The 16,786-nt window shown below is 43.4% G+C and overlaps 2 protein-coding genes across 3 annotated transcripts; one reads left to right on the top strand and one right to left on the bottom strand.

Moving 5' to 3' along the window:
• The first annotated feature begins 10 nt into the window (after positions 1-10).
• nudt22 (nudix (nucleoside diphosphate linked moiety X)-type motif 22) lies at positions 11-4,929 on the top strand. Of its 2 annotated transcripts, XM_012841887.2 has the most exons (6): positions 11-1,040; positions 1,387-2,011; positions 2,246-2,359; positions 2,517-2,614; positions 3,977-4,070; positions 4,368-4,929. In XM_012841887.2, exons 1-6 carry the CDS (start codon positions 955-957, stop codon positions 4,476-4,478), a joined length of 1,128 nt encoding a protein of 375 aa, XP_012697341.2. In that variant the 5' UTR covers positions 11-954; the 3' UTR covers positions 4,479-4,929. The 2 variants fall into 2 exon arrangements, with proteins under 2 accessions (XP_012697341.2, XP_031443209.1); XM_031587349.2 differs by lacking the exon at positions 4,368-4,929 and having other exon boundaries at positions 3,972-4,071.
• Positions 4,930-4,987: 58 nt separating this feature from the next.
• si:ch211-107m4.1 (heterogeneous nuclear ribonucleoprotein U-like protein 1) lies at positions 4,988-14,758 on the bottom strand. The gene is made up of 16 exons (XM_031558023.2): positions 13,469-14,758; positions 13,227-13,344; positions 13,050-13,126; positions 12,810-12,949; positions 12,564-12,666; positions 11,612-11,724; positions 11,139-11,405; positions 10,669-10,791; positions 9,574-9,594; positions 9,423-9,425; positions 9,162-9,272; positions 8,793-8,952; positions 7,054-7,260; positions 6,789-6,859; positions 5,972-6,025; positions 4,988-5,771 (listed from the first exon to the last, which is right to left on the bottom strand). The coding sequence occupies exons 1-16, from the start codon at positions 14,232-14,234 to the stop codon at positions 5,694-5,696; spliced, it is 2,412 nt and encodes an 803-aa protein (XP_031413883.1). The 5' UTR covers positions 14,235-14,758; the 3' UTR covers positions 4,988-5,693.
• Positions 14,759-16,786: the final 2,028 nt, after the last annotated feature.

The raw sequence follows: 16,786 nt of genomic DNA, 5'->3' as shown, positions 1-16,786 counted from the left end.
GTAGATGTCCACAGTGTTTTGATTTTGACCGTTGATTCGTATTTCCCTATCTTGTTATGTACAACATTTGCATTCTTGAAAACACTACAAGCGTAGTAGGGAGTACAAAAAGTTAACTTACCGTCCTTAGAGGGCTATCTGACAAGCAACTGATGTATTTTATAGCAAAAGCAGGCTAGCAAGTAGTTAGCTTTGTAGCTAGCTAGATTAGTTTCACCATTTATTGGTTAACGTTACGCATCACACGCAAAACTCTTGAGGTAAGGCCTGACCAAAATGTCTTAGAATGCATTTGCTAGTTAACAAAAATGAAGATTGAAGACGGGACAGTTGCCTAGTGGGTGACGAAACCAAACTGGATAACCAGCACCTGTAACGTTAAGATAGTCATGTAACGTTTCATTGTCTTAGTAATGCTGGCGAACTACCACCGGAGAAAGCTTGTTATTTTATTTGCATAAAACCTAGATGATCAGTTCCCAAACAAATGTGGTCACATTCATGTAGCAACAGCACGTAACAAGACGGCTAACTGATGAACAATCTCAGTCAACGTTATTGCAGCCAGTATTTGCTTTTAAGTCTATTTGTGTGGGCATTTTGTTTGTTAAGTCTAATGTTATCCCCAGGATCTGTGTGCAATTCATCCGTCATTCACGGGCAGTTATAACGACTAAACTATAAATTCCATGACCAGAAACAGAAACGTTAGTTACTTCCGGATTACCCTTCTCCTTGCTTTGTCACGTGTTATTCAAAGTGCCTCGCAGAGGTAGTGATTAAAAAAAAAAGTCATTGGACACAGTAACAACCGCAACTTGGCATGAGTGGTCACATGTGAGAGTTTAAGCTGAGCCATATCAGAACATTTCTAAGTAGTTCGGCACTGGCCATATCTATACATTCTCTGGTTTGAGTAAGAGAAGAAGGAAAAGTCTTTCGTATTTAAAGGACATGGATCCGGACGTGTCTGTTTTGCTTCACTGTGCTCCCTGGCGGGGTTTGCGAGAACGGCAAATTCAAGTGGAACTCTCCTCAAGGTAAAGTGACATCTTAACACATCTTACGAAGCAAGTAAAAGGTCTGTAGTTGTAACTTACAAATCCGACATTGAAAACCTCTCAGTACACAGATCACAAGTCACGATTTTTAGCATTCTGCTATAAAACACACAAAGATCTAATTCGTGTACTTTACTGTCACATTGACCTAACCCTGGTTTGGTCAGTGTCTGTTACAGATTTTCTGTAGTTTATAACTTGGATTGGATTTCATATAGGCATAGTATGCCTGAGGCATTCTGTATATTCACTTACTGGTATGACAGACCTTGTTATTGACCTTAAGGCAACTAAAGACGTATCTTTACAAACCGCTCCCATTCAGGTTTAACCGGCATATTTTAGCAGATGCAGAAAAGCATATAGACTCACTGTGGGAGGAAAGGACCAAAAGAGAACCATGGCTTTTTAATGGGGCCAAATTCAGACTGCACTCAGCCAAGTGGACCAGACCTCCCAGCCCTACAGCCACACCCTATAATGCTAGGGGTGCACAAGACGAAGACAAGGTTCCACTGGAAACATCCAGACAACAGCGCTGCTGCTCAGATGGGGAAGGGTGTGATCATACACAAAAGCACACCCATTGTGGTGGACAACCAGCTGTCCCAGCTCCTGAGACTTGCAGTGGGGATCGCCCAGTTGTGAAGTCACACTCTCTGAAGGACACAGGACACCAAAGAGTGAACAAACCAGTTCAGCTGAGTCTCCAGTTAGGGCTGACCTGTTACAAAGACTACCTGGGAACTAACTGGTCCAAGAGGGTGGGTGAGCTTCAGAAGCGTGGAGGAGTTGAGCTGGGAGATCCACAAGCCTTGCTGGCCCAGCCTTTAGGAGTGGGGGCTGTCATGACAACCGCTGATGGACAGGTGGTCCTCCTAAGGAGGAGTCAGAAAGTTGCTGAAGCTGCAGGGCTTTTGGATATACCAGGGGGGCATCCTGAACCAAAGGCAAGTGCTGGTGATTGCCAAGTGTTCCCATTATGAATTAGGTCCATTATATTGCCATTACTTTGAGCTGCATTCTTTTGCATGAAAGGTGCTATATAAATAAAGTTGTATTATTATTATTATTATTACTGTCATGTGTTGTCTGTAAGGGACAGAAGGAAAGCTTGACTTGACTGTGACTAAAGAGCTTTTTCTGACCTGATGTATCTGTGCTACTTTGGCCTTAACTCACAGGCTGTCTGTAAGGCCATCAGTGAAGAGAGCATCACCGTAGAGCTGCTCCAGGGCAGAGAGGAAGCCGTCCTCATGGAGATCTTCTCCTCCGTCTTAGCGGAGATACGTGATGAGGTGAGCAGGAGTTAGGCTGACACACTCCCAAACGCTCCCATTGTAAACCTACCCCAATTAGATTTCCAATTTCTTGAAACTGTCTGCTGTTTTGAATAAAGACTTGTGTAAATTATTTCAAAGTAATAGAATAACCTCACCCCCTTTCTGATCGTAGGTGAATCTTCCCCTTAGTTCTCTCAGTGAGCCGATCCTGCTGGGAATCGCCCTCAACCACACCAGTGCTGGAAGGCCTAGTGCTGAGTTCTATGTCAGGTACCAACACTGCAACAGAATGCAGCTCAGCAAACTCCATCTGCGCATCATGATTTCCACTCTCTGCATTGCATGTGTCTCCATCACACATTAAATCAATACTGCATGCCCCTCATGATGATGCAAACACATCCATGTTGATAATAATAATAATAATAACAAAACTTTATTTATGTAGCACCTTTCATGCAAAAGAATGCAGCTCAAAGTGCTTTACAACAAATACATAACGTACACAAAGAAATTACATGCACATAAAAATAGACATCAAGGAAACATAACTCAGATATAGTGCAAAAAATAAATAAAATAACTCTTCAGTCAGATGTGGCCATTACAGAAGTCCCCCACCCTCCTGTAAGTGTGTGATGATGCATTTGCAGCAAAGTAATTAGCAGGTGGGGATGGCTGTCACTTTGTAAGCTTAATACAGCGAGGCTATGTTGACATTATAATGATAGAGCACAGCGGAGACCCAGACTGTCTGTGGTCAGCATCAGGATACAAGGAAAGCTAGCTGGCTGAGTGCTTAGAATCTACTGTTTGCACATGAATCTCGATATTAACATGAATTTGCACTTGAATACACACACACACACACACACACACATACATATGTCTGGTTATTGTCAAGGTTAATATCACTCATAATAATTCATAATTATCATCCTAAATGCATAGTTTAAAGCAACAGGTTATGTTAAGTACATAGGCAGTAACCGGTTTGGGTTTTACATCAGTGAGTAGATCACTGAGCAACACTGTACTGAAACAATGTTCCTTTCTCAGCCTCAGGGTCAAAGACAGAAGTGCAGATATCTCCTCTTTCTTTCAGGCATCCATTTCCTTCTGTTATTAACATCACTGCTATTTCTGTCCAGAGATATCTCTGTCCTTGCAAATTCCATAATTCTGAGACAGACTATCTAAATGACACCCCATCTTACTGATGAGAATGAATTTGCGACATATGCCACATTAGCAGTTGTAATATGTTGAATGTTTGCCATGTTAACAGGAATGACACTGACATACTTGTTGGGTTAAGACTGGTCTGGAAGAAGTGTTCTGATGTGATTAGAATGTTGTGAATCTTCCTGGTGACTAGTGACTCACACTAACCCCCCCCCCCAGCCTTCTCCTCTGATTGATCACCACTGTTGACTTGTGACTTAAGTCTTCTGCTCTATGCTATTAGAACTGACCATCACCAGTCACGCATGTCTGAGTCATTCAGCTCACTCGGTTCAGCACATTTTCAGAAATGTCACTCAAGCGCAGCAATGGCATCTCACACCTACAGACACACTTTCCCCATGCCATCCTGTGACGAACACTTTCCCCTTTTTTATGCAAGAATAGGTGCTCACTGACTGCAGAAGAAGTTAAAATTCTCTACTGGCGTGGAGGTCCAGAGGCTCACGAATCCACAGATGTTGTGTTCCTGAGGGAGACGGTAAGCATATAGTGCATCCCATTCACAAGGTACATACAGTTTATATGTCAGTGATGGGCTTTACTGGCAGTGAGTGAAATACACTTCAGTCTCATTCAAACACCTGTCAACAAAATCTTCAAATCTCTGAAAATTGACCATCTCTCACTTGCCATGTCAGTCCAGCCCTGTGCTAATGTATTGTAAATGTCTGCACAGGTATAACTAGAATATTGAGCTCGTTGTTGTAGCCAATAGCAAGTCATGAAATACACTGCAAAGTCCTCAAGCTTGGTCTTTTTTGTTTCTTCACTAAAGGAGTGGTTGACTTTGGATGACAGCGCCCCCCTGTGGTCAGAATTATGCCCATCAGCTAAAGGAGCGATTATTCTTCATCAAGTTGTCATGCCAGTCAAAGGAGACTTGTGAGAATTACACCTCTACATATTTAACTAAGATGTCAAAAACCCATATAAATGATCACAATGGGAACATTTAAAAGAATGTAAAATTATTTTATTGTGTACAACATTTTAACCGTTTTTTAAACATCTTTAGCAGTAGCAGAACACAGAAACAATGTTTTCCCTTTAAATACTGCCTATTAGGTAGTGCAAATGTAGGAAATTCAACAATGGCTTGACAATATACGTACTTACAAAATACCTATGTAAGGTGAACACCCAAAAGTTTAGCAAAAAAGGCAATACTGTCTCCATTGGGAGGGGAAAGAACTCTTCCATGTGTATTTTATTTGGCATTTTTGGCAATTATACATTTGTTAAGTGACGATGAATGTTGCAGGTGCAGGGGGGTAAAGATGTGGGATCTATTTTGATATTAAAAAAATGTCCAGATGTATTAAATGTCATTTTCAGCACCTTTGATCTGATTTGGTCTTTGTGATAAGATTTCTTTTTCAATTTTATTATAAAACAAAGTTATCATAAACATTCAGTATACATCCTTGAAGGAAAAGATGCAATCATTTAGAGAGAGCGCGAGAACCACAATACCACAACAATGTACACAAAATAAGCCTTACACATTGGTTCTGTTTCCTGAGGTTGTAGGTGATCAGTTTTGAAAGGTCTCCTTGCGCTATAGTGTATTAATACGACGCTACATTCACTCATGGTCACTAGTGTTTATCTGTGCATGCCAACCGTCAACACCACATCATATTAATGTGTGTACTGTGCAACTTCTTATTGAAATACCACCGGTGAGAGGAGCAACACCTGCTTAAGTGTTCATTTAAGTAAAGGGCTCCCTTTTAAAAACCATGTTCAACTTCAAACCATCCAATTCAGAACCATCATGCCTTTAAAATGGCAGGTACTATGATATAACATTTCTCATAAAAGCTTAGATATCGCACTCATTTCACCAGCTGCTGTTTCAATGTGTTGGCCATGGACAGGAACGAACTAACTAAATGTGTTCTCAACAGCATTTTCTATCTTCCAAAAACAGTGGGTAATAGATGTCTTAAACACAATAAAAACTTATTTTGTTATACCTAAAATACCTTTTCCATTTCAATTCTAAAATCTGTATGTTCTCTGACTATGCATCCCTGATTCAATTAATTGGAAGTACAATGAGTGCATCAGCCACTTCAGAAGTTTGTAGGTCCTTTTTTCACCAGTACGATTGGTCAGCCCCATACATGTAGTTTGGGTCACTGAAATGTCCAGGGGCTCCGTAATATGCATTCCACTGAAAGGGAAGGGTGATGAGTTGTAGATAAGAGCACGTTGCATGTACACATTGCCATTTAGAAAACAATCTCAAAAGATATCACCACACACAGTAGCTGTTGCATTGACATCTGCAGGTACCTGTCTAGCAGCTAACACCATAGACATATATAGTATAGTTATATATGTCTAGTAGCCAACACTGGTTTGACTCCTCACCTGTCCAGCATGGTAGCCGTAGGCATTCCTGGATCCCTGGTAGCCATACATATCCTATGAAACAACAGTGTTACAGAAAACCTGTCAGTTGTGCAACACACCGCACAGATGTATCCTGCAGAGCTACTTCTGTGTCTGCATGTACATGTACATGTCTTGTGTTCATGTTACATGTGTTGTTGACTGTGTGTCCACATACTTGTCTTGTGTTCATGTTACATGTGTTGTTGACTGTGTGTCCACATACTTGTCTTGTGTTCATGTTACATGTGTTGTTGACTGTGTCCACATACTTGTCTTGTGTTCATGTTACATGTGTTGTTGACTGTGTGTCCACATACTTGTCTTGTGTTCATGTTACATGTGTTGTTGACTGTGTGTCCACATACTTGTCTTGTGTTCATGTTACATGTGTTGTTGACTGTGTGTCCACATACTTGTCTTGTGTTCATGTTACATGTGTTGTTGACTGTGTGTCCACATACTTGTCTTGTGTTCATGTTACATGTGTTCTTGACTGTGTCCACATACTTGTCTTGTGTTCATGTTACATGTGTTCTTGACTGTGTGTCCACATACTTGTCTTGTGTACATGTTACATGTGTTCTTGACTGTGTGTCCACATACTTGTCTTGTGTTCATGTTACATGTGTTGTTGACTGTGTCCACATACTTGTCTTGTGTACATGTTACATGTGTTGTTGACTGTGTGTCCACATACTTGTCTTGTGTTCATGTTACATGTGTTCTTGACTGTGTGTCCACATACTTGTCTTGTGTACATGTTACATGTGTTCTTGACTGTGTGTCCACATACTTGTCTTGGTGGAGGGGCCCAGTGTGGCGGGGGGGCATTTGGAAGCTGGTTCATCCATCCTGGGTGCCTTCCTGTATTTACAGTCATACCCAAGAGAAGTGATCATAGGCTGTTTTACTGTGCTTTGAGGAAGAGATGGCATTGCCATTAAGACTACAGATCGACCCAGGCAATTCACTAGATCTGTCCGGTATTGTTATTTCAATTTTCTTGTTAAGATCATGTAGATTTATAAGCACAGAACATGTTCAGATATGTCACCCACTGTAGGATCCTGTGTTCCACGGCGTGCGGCCAGGTGGAGGAGCTTGGCTGCGTTTGTTTCGGTGTTTCTTGCGTTTAGGGGGCGATGGCAGGAGGCGGCGTGCCTCCTCTTTATACCCAGTCAGGAGTCTCTGCGCCTCCTCTCTGGGCAGCTCCGTGAACAGCACCTCCTCCAGGCGATCTCCCGTCTCTGGCAGCGTGAAACTCACTGAAGACCCAGGTCAACACAGACACACTTAGAAATACAAACGCAGTTTCATGCCAAAGCCCACAGCAACCCCCAAATTTAAACTACAGTGTCAGCTGACGAGAGATAGAATGTTGCCGTCCCCCCCAAAACAAAGTCAACTGTGCCATTCTTCCCTCTTTCATTTACAATACATTTGACAAATGGAGTCCGAAAGACTTGGTTTGCAAACTTCATTCATTAAGGAACAATTGCGAGACAATAAACCTAAGCCAATACTCAGACACTTGCAAAGAGTTTTTTTTAGCTTCAAAAATGTCATTTCCTTGCCCCATTATTCTTCCCAGACATTCAGTGTTTACGTCTTACCCATTTTCTCTCCATATGAGAGGATGCAAAATAATACATATACTAGACAGGCCTCAACATCTAAAAGTGGTATTTAAATTTGGATTCCATAAAATAGTGTGGCAGGAACCATTTTTTTTTTGACTTAGTCAGGTCAGTGATGTGGTTCCATATAGTAATACTATATACAGTAACTGCCCACATTATTACAGTAATGATTAGAGTGAGAGAGGGTTATGTATGCTACTCTGTACATGGTGTACTGAGGTATATAGAGGGAGAGGTGCATGGAAATATTACATTTCTTTTTAATATTTAAAGAGAATGTCATTGCCAAAGGGGGAGGCTGCCATAAGAGGAAGCCTCTACATCAGGGGTTTTCAACTGGTTTTGTCCCAGGGACCACCATTCTGACCAGAAAGTAATCCGCGGCCCACTAATGTGCCAGTGATTCCCAAAGCATTTTACAGTCCCGTACCCTTCTTTTTCATGTTTGTAACCGCTGCCACGCCCCCTTCCCCCGCACACATATTCTGCCTATAATACTTGTCAGTGTAATTTCTTCGCTGAATATGGGTCTACATCAGTATTTTGGGCAATGCGACTTGGCTATTCAGACATAAATATGTCGACGGGCCCAGGTATATTTATAAAAATAAACCCCTGGTTGAAAACCCCTGCTCTACTCTAATGAGGACCATAGATAGCCAAGATGGCCTACACCCCCTTCATACCGAGGACCGTAGATAGCCAAGATGGCCTACACCCCCTTCATACCGAGGACCATAGATAGCCAAGATGGCCTACACCCCCTTCATACCGAGGACCGTAGATGGCCAAGATGGCTTACACCCCCCTTCATACCGAGGACCATAGATAGCCAAGATGGCTCACACCCCCTTCATACCGAGGACCATAGATAGCCAAGATGGCTTACACCCCCTTCACACCGAGGTTCAAGCAGGGTTAAAGCCAGGTGGATCTTTAGTATGAATGGATTAACCCGCATGACTCGACTCGGCTTTTCACCTCTCAAACTGGGTCAGACGGGGGCCGGCACGGGTAGACTTTGGTATGAACCCAGGTTGCTACCAATCGGGCTGGTCCAAATGAGTCTCAGTGGTTCACTTAACTTCATTCGATTTATCAGGCGACTGATGATCATGTAATGAAAGCCATGTCAGTGGACTTCTCTGCGTTCTCACCTTTAACTTTCAGGAGAGGAACCTCAGGCACTTCCTTGGTCTTGTTCCGTGCCCGACGCCTCTGCCACTCCTCGTCCGACGGAAACACCACCGCTGCCCGCCGGCGGAAGCCGCTGAAGAGCAGCATCTTGTGTCGCCGAGCCGATGGGTAGACATTTGTCTGGGGCATTAAGAGAAAGAGAGAGACGTCACACATGTTCAGGTTTACGAAGTTTGTAGGCCTTGAGAAAACGAACCTTCAACGCACAGACACACGCGCACGCGCACGCGCACGCGCACGCACACGCACACGCACACGCACACGCACACGCACACGCACACGCACACGCACACACACACACACACACACACACACAGTCCTCCAGTTACCTGGTCCAGGATGTAGTTGCGTCTCTTGCCAGTTGCCACCCTGATGAGCTGTGTGAGGCACTGAGAGGCCTGCTGAAGCACAACCTCCCTCTGGGCACCGCCACCCACTCCCTACAACACAACAACAACAACAACAACACAACAACACAACAACAACACACATTACTACAGCACAGCCACCCACTCCCTACAACACAACAACAACAACAACAACACAACAACAACAACAACAACACACATTACTACAGCACAGCCACCCACTCCCTACAACACAACAACAACAACAACACAACAACACAACAACAACACACATTACTACAGCACAGCCACCCACTCCCTACAACACAACAACAACACACATTACTACAGCACATCCGCCCACTCCCTACAACACAACAACAACACACATTACTACAGCACATCCGCCCACTCCCTACAACACAACAACAACACACATTACTACAGCACAGCCACCCACTCCCTACAACACAACAACAACACACATTACTACAGCACCGCCACCCACTCCCTACAACACAACAACAACACACATTACTACAGCACAGCCACCCACTCCCTACAACACAACAACAACAACAACCACACAACACAACACACATTACTACAACACAACAACAACACAACAACAACACACATTACTACAGCACATCCACCCACTCCCTACAACACAACAACAACAACACACATTACTACAGCACAGCCACCCACTCCCTACAACACAACACAACACAACACACATTACTACAACACAACAACAGCAACACAACAACAACAACAACAACAACACACATTACTACAGCACAGCCACCCACTCCCTACAACACAACACACATTACTACAGCACAGCCACCCACTCCCTACAACAAAACAACAACACACATTACTACAGCACAGCCACCCACTCCCTACAACAACAACACAACAACACACATTACTACAGCACCGCCACCCACTCCCTACAACACAACACAACACACATTACTACAGCACAGCCACCCACTCCCTACAACACAACAACAACAACACAACAACACGCATTACTACAGCACAGCCACCCACTCCCTACAACACAACAACAACAACACATTACTACAGCACAGCCACCCACTCCCTACAACAACACATTACTACAACACAGCCACCCACTCCCTACAACACAACAACAACACAACAACAACACACATTACTACAGCACAGCCACACACTCCCTACAACACAACAACAACACAACACAACAACACACATTACTACAGCACAGCCACCCACTCCCTACAACACAACACACATTACTACAGCACAGCCACCCACTCCCTACAACACAACACAACACGCATTACTACAGCTGAAGACAGAGCAGCTGCACCATCATATGCACACACAATAAAGCAATGGTCTTTATGTACAGCAAACTGCTTCATTCTTCAGGAAACGTATGAATATCAAAAGGTGTCCCGCAGGACTGCGGAGGGGTCAGACTGAGACCCACCCTCATGCAGGCCAAGACGGTGTCTGTGCTCAGCAGGTTGTAGCGCTGCTCTGGGTGCTGAGCCATGAGGGTCTGGGCCCAGTGGGTCTTCCCTGAGCCTGGCATGCCCACCATCATCACCACCTGAGAGGAGGGCGAGAGACACAAGAGGGACGAACGTGAGCTGAACGTGATTTACATCCGAACTGGAGGCCGTTTGATTGCGTCAGATTGCAACCTACTTTATGGAGGGTCATCGTCTTACAAGAGATTTGCCTTTTTGCGATATTTTGTTTGAGTATGTTGTTTATAATGTTGCTAGTAGGCCTGGTGCTGCTGTTGATGCATTTAAGAAAAAAACCACGATGGTGTTTTTTAATCAGGGCTTTAACTCACATATACAAGACAAAGAGTGTTGATTGGAACTCTTCTGGTTTACAGTGGCCCAAAACCTTTACTGCCGTAAATGAAAGAGTAATTTGAAGATTCACCTCACACTCCTCCCTTGATGCCGGAGGCCGTGGAGCCCGAGTCCTCTTGTGCGGTTGGAGGGCAGAGAGAGGGGTAAACCCAGCAGGTCCACAGTACCAGGGGGCACCCACAGGGTCAAGGTTTAGGGATACAGAGCAGTTTTTGCACAGGACGTGGGGGTAGAGGGCGTGACCCTTGAGTTGGGAGGGGTCCAGTCGAAAAGCCACACCCAATGAGCGGCCATTTTTGTAGAAGGAGAGCTCCGATTCCTCTGTGTCGCTGATCCACTGTGGTGAACAGTGTAGCATTAGCATTAGCCTGTGGTTGGCTGTGTGCACCAAACAATGTGACCAAGTGTCTACCAGAGATTTAAGACATATAACTGAAAACAGGACATTATGTTGCTGTTAGTTACAGTAATTATATTGAACTGTATTAGCTAATAGAATTCTTAAGGTTGTTTGTGTATGAGAAGGTTGCTTAAGTCACTGACTGCATAGCAGCTGATGACATCCCCCTCTGAAAACGGCTCTCCGAAGTCCTCTTCCCGTCCCTGCGTCACTTTCCGGCCTCTGCTGTCAAAGCCGTAAGACGACTCCGTCTCACCTGAATGGGGAAAATCAGACATAACATGGTAACATGGTCTAAATGTGCCAATGCATGGCCAGTTTTTGCAAATGAAGTTCGCTGTTTTTTTTACCTCACAATCTTATGTGAGACTGTAACATGCAAACCTTGGACTAATCGAGTTGGTGTTTAAAACGCACAAGGGATTATTTTAGCTGAGAAAGTACATGTGAAGAAATTGATAAACACACTGTCAATACTAATGTGAAAAAAAGATGGAAATAGTGATGGAAATGGTTTGTCAGATTACTCAAACACTAAATATTTACAAACTTAAGATCGATCTTCGCTCATAAGCAAACATGTAATGAATGATACCCAACAACAGGGAAGTGTCAAAACACGCTCTGCACTGTGTATTAAGAATTAATTTCCTAATCCCAAATAAAATAAACCCTTAAACCCTGCTCTTGTGGTCCTGAAATTAAACTAACAGTCCATGTAAACAAAACATTGTATTAAATCCACCTCAGATTACCCTAAAGAGTTCTAATTCCAACAAAGGACACAAGAAGGCCGCCAAAAGTGAACAGCTACCCCATGTCAGTCAACAAAAAACCCTAAATATAAATATCCTAGAAAACTACACAGAAACACGCACGCACGCACGCACACACACACACACACACACACACACACACACACACACACACACACACACACACACACACACACACACACACACACACACACACACACACACACTTACACACTTACACACACACACACACACACACACACACACACACACACACACACACACACACACACACACACACACACACACACCTTATCCTCCACACACTGCTGTTACTCACCCAGCTGTAGACTGGTGTTGTCTATGGACCAGCCCACCCTCAAGGCATGGGGTTCAGGGTCCATCCCCTCCTCCAGAACACAAGGCAACAGCCTTTCCACATACTATGCATTGGAGCACACAAACCATTAGACATGAAAAGCCACAATAACATTAAGCATAAACTCATCATACTCGAACCTAGAACCTTATATAAGCTATACCAGCGAGACAACACCTTCATTTTCACTGTCCCACACAAACATACCTTGACCTCAAAGATGACCTTCCCATATTGTACCCCATGACTCAGTCTACAGCCTGACCACAGGAGAGGAAACTTCTCCCACAGAAGAGGCTGTCCACTCATCCCATCCTCTCCCACCTTAAAGTGCAGGTCACTGTTATCTGCAGGAAGGACAGAGATATATTCACAGGGCATAAATAAAGTTTGGTGTGTAACTAATGACATATTACTGGCAAACAAATAAACATGTTGTCAACTCACAAGAATCTAATACAACTAGCTGCTCATCAACTTCATTGTCTTCATTGTCTTCGGTGTTCGAGTCAAGGGTCTTGGCTCTAAATGAATGCAATTGATGGATAGTGAGGATGTTCAGTACACTGATCATTTGAAACCTTTTTTCAGTCTGTTTTAGGGAGCCCACATAATGTTTCTTACCTGTTATACTGGACTTCCTCTTTGAACTCATAGTAGCCCCTGTCCTTTCCCTCCTGAGGCCGTTTGTTCCTTTGATTTTCTTCCTGATCCTTCAGTAGTGTTATGGGTCCGCATGAAGCTTAAGGAGGGATATTTACATGCCATAAGAACAGGACCTACGAGAGGCTACTGATTACACACAAAATGATTCAATGGACAGACAGAAAAGTTCGAAAAAAACTTAACAAGGCCTGTATACTTACTTGTGTTCATGCTTTTCAACTGTTCATTATGTTCCTCTCCTGCCCCGTTAATGTCAGTTTGTGTAAATGATGGGGTGGATATCTCGGATTTATCCTCTTCACCAGCAACGTGACATTTATAGAGGTTCCCCGTCTCTGTGGTGATATCTGCCAATGTTTTTGCTGTGTGGAAATACTCTTCGGAAGACGTTAGATGACAGGCAATGGACCCTTTATTAGCGAGATCTGGTGAGAGCGAGCGGTGTGGAGTTGGCTTTTCGATTTCTTGTAGCTTTTCTTGCTGTGTGACGGACTCAACGACATGGTCAGTAGAGCTCACATGGCAATTTACATTACCAATACCTGATTCTGGAGCACTGTCGTCATCACCGACCGACGATAATTCTGATGAAGTGGTTCGGGTTTCTGTGTGTGTTGAATCTCTTTCCTTGCTAGGGCAAATGTCAGTGGCTCCAGTGATCACTGTTTCCCAGGGCTGGGCGTCTGTCTCAAGCAGTACATTTACCAGAGGTTGTATGTCTGTTTGAACAGGTTGAGTCTCAGATGTGTGCTGTTCATGCTCTACTTCCATGTCCACATGAATTCCTTCAGAAGCGGAGGAGCCATCTCCGCCACTGGGCAGCTGCTCTGCAATCGATTGGTGATCGAGCGCAGACCAAAGGCGTGCCACAAGTTCGGCCTTCAAACCTTTAGTATCGAGACCCCGTTCGTTCAGTTTGACACGCAACTCGACGACTTTGAGCTTCTTCACGTCTGTAAGCTTCATAACGACAGGGACTGTACACTTTCTCTGATATATGTTACTTGGGCATAAAATCCCAAACTTATTCCACCATCCGTTCCTGAGTCAGCTCTGTTTCTAAACTAGCAAACAAATGACTGTACAGCCATCCCGTAAACACACTAACAAACGCTACTTTCGATTGGCCTTCAACAAAATAATCCCGCCTTAACATTCAAATACGCGATAGCTATTGGTGCGATACAAACCACTAAGTAGGCTCAGTACGCTGCTACTGCCCGCCCAAACGGTTTCATTGGGTTAGTAGAACGTACGAAAAAACGAATTCTTAAAGGCAAAGTAGGCTAGTGACTATTTAGCTTTTGTGTATACATGAAACTGTAGCTGGACAATTCTTACAGCACGATTAACAGCGTTTTCTCCAAACTGTTGAACATTTTACTGCAATTTCTCTGCCCTGGGACTGTTGTTTGGACCTACTGCCGTTATTTACATTTCCTGGTCACAAAAAATGTAACACATGCAAATAAAAACTCGAAGGTCAAAAACAAGATCCAGGCATAGGATGCTCAATAATTTAACATCTTTTCACTGTTCTCAAAATGATATCAAAGGTCTTGCTCCAGATGTTGTCCTTTAACAACGCACCTTATGCACCCATCAGTATCTCGCCACCACAGCCATTATTTCACAATCTGATTTAAATTCAGATGTGGTATGAACACATGAAAGACCATAAAATGTTGAATCCTTGCACCTGAGGATTTATTCACATTTTTGACATTTCAGAAAGTGTTTCTGGTTAACATATAAATAACGCCAAAATACATACACAAAATATAAATATTCCTTAAAACATAACAAATAATGAACCACTGAAATGTATCTCTCCTTCATTCCAGTTTTTGCTCTGCCATATGTGTGTCACTACATCTATCCAGGGTTGGGGTAGAGAGATCATATGTCAAATGAAGGGAATTGTTTGAATTCCTTTAGACCATCTCCCATCCTCCCCAAGCACTCGCTGACATCAGCATTTTGTGGGAACCCCCTGGTATAGCTGCCTCAACACAAACAGCGTCATACAAAAAACCTTCATACAAGGGAGAGAGGAACACATTTGGATCACGCACATGAACATGCATCAAACTCACTAGTTTTCTAATAGTCTATTAGACCAAACAAAACAAGACCATTTCAGGTCACATTAATATCAAAACAGACAAGCATGCCTCTAATTCGGCTTGTTTTTAGGACATCACTGCAGGAACCTGCATCCATTGTCCATCTGCATCTCTAACTCAGCTATATTTGCACCGGGTTCAGGTAATCAACCTCCAAGTGCTAGGCATTAGTGCACAGAACTATTTTAGTTATGCAAAACAAATAAAATGAACAGTTCATTACAAGTGTAAAATTAATAAATTACTGATTTTGTCTTTTACACAATAAAAGAGAAAGTAATCTTGTTTATGGTGCTCAAGTAACAGAGTCGATGAGTTGAGGCAAACGCTCTTATTAGACGAGGACGGTGGGTGTCTGAGAGAGGTGTGGGTGTTGGAGAGCATGTGAGTGCTGTGTGAAGGCACAGTCACAGTAGGCCTCTCCCAACAGGAGCTCCTTCTCCCTGGGCAGACATGGCCCCGTGAGGTGCTGACTGTGGGAGTGATAGAGGCGAAGGAAAGATAGTATGACCTGGGTCAGCCAGAGTCCGGTCACACACCAAAGAGCGATCTAAGGAGGCAAGGAGAGTGGAGGTAGAGACATGGCGTAAGTGAGACGTGTAGAAGTCTACAGAAAACACCCAGTTCAACTTAACTGACTGCAGCAAAATTAAGACAAAAATCACAACAGCCACCTATTTGCAATGACAATAAGGGAAATTGGTGTGACTACAGACAAAATGTACCCATATATTTATGTGTGTGTGTGTGTGTGTGTGTGTTTGTGTGTGTGTGTGTGTGATTTACAGACTCCAGTGGTAAATCTGTAAATGGTAAGCAATGACTCAGGAAGAAGCTCTTTAAGCTGGTAATGATTGAAGGGCAACACAAAAGTCAAACCACCAAAAACAGAATTGACCATTAGACACCCTTTTTGTAGCGCATTGTTAATGACTGTGTACAAAGCTGGAGTACAAAAATACCCTTTAAAAACCAATACGGTTATTTTGAGCGGAAGGATCTGGATAGGAAGGAATTCCATCTTACAATGATTGGCCTTGATGAAGGCAGCTGTGCATATTTTGTATTGATACCACCAGCAGGGAGGCTATGTTTTTGTTAGCAGGTTACACGAAAACAGGCCAAATTTCATGAAACTTGGTGGAAGGAAGGGTCTTGCATGGGCCAAGAAAGAACCCATTATATTTTGGAGAGGATTGAGCTCAAGGGGTCGATACAGTAATTTTTTGCCCAGGAATGTTTCACATTTCACTGTAACTCTGCGAGATAAGGCATTTGGCCTTGGTGGAGGTCTGCGCTCTCCGAGTGCCCTTTCTAGTTTAATTCTAGGTATGTCAATACACTGTTTCTGCTATAAACGTCTAGGATAAAAACCCTGTTAATGTGAGACCC

Source organism: Clupea harengus, chromosome 20 (assembly GCF_900700415.2).
Source record: "Clupea harengus chromosome 20, Ch_v2.0.2, whole genome shotgun sequence".
Taxonomy (NCBI): Eukaryota; Metazoa; Chordata; class Actinopteri; order Clupeiformes; family Clupeidae; genus Clupea; species Clupea harengus.
Note: the sequence above shows the minus strand (reverse complement) of the source record. Positions and strands in the feature narration are given on the sequence as shown.

Bases quoted from the DNA above. Each gene is read 5' to 3' on its own strand.
- nudt22 (XM_012841887.2), top strand. From the start codon at position 955: ATGGATCCGGACGTGTCTGTTTTGCTTCACTGTGCTCCCTGGCGGGGT. The intron at 2,615-3,976 runs GTACCAACACTG...ATGCAAGAATAG, and splicing joins AGTGCTGAGTTCTATGTCAG to GTGCTCACTGACTGCAGAAG. The intron at 4,071-4,367 runs GTAAGCATATAG...TCTTCACTAAAG, and splicing joins TTGTGTTCCTGAGGGAGACG to GAGTGGTTGACTTTGGATGA.
- si:ch211-107m4.1 (XM_031558023.2), bottom strand. From the start codon at position 14,234: ATGAAGCTTACAGACGTGAAGAAGCTCAAAGTCGTCGAGTTGCGTGTC. The intron at 11,406-11,611 runs GTCAGTGACTTA...TGTTCACCACAG, and splicing joins ATGTCATCAGCTGCTATGCA to TGGATCAGCGACACAGAGGA. The intron at 9,595-10,668 runs GTGGGTCTCAGT...GTTGTGTTGTAG, and splicing joins CCGTCTTGGCCTGCATGAGG to GGAGTGGGCGGATGTGCTGT.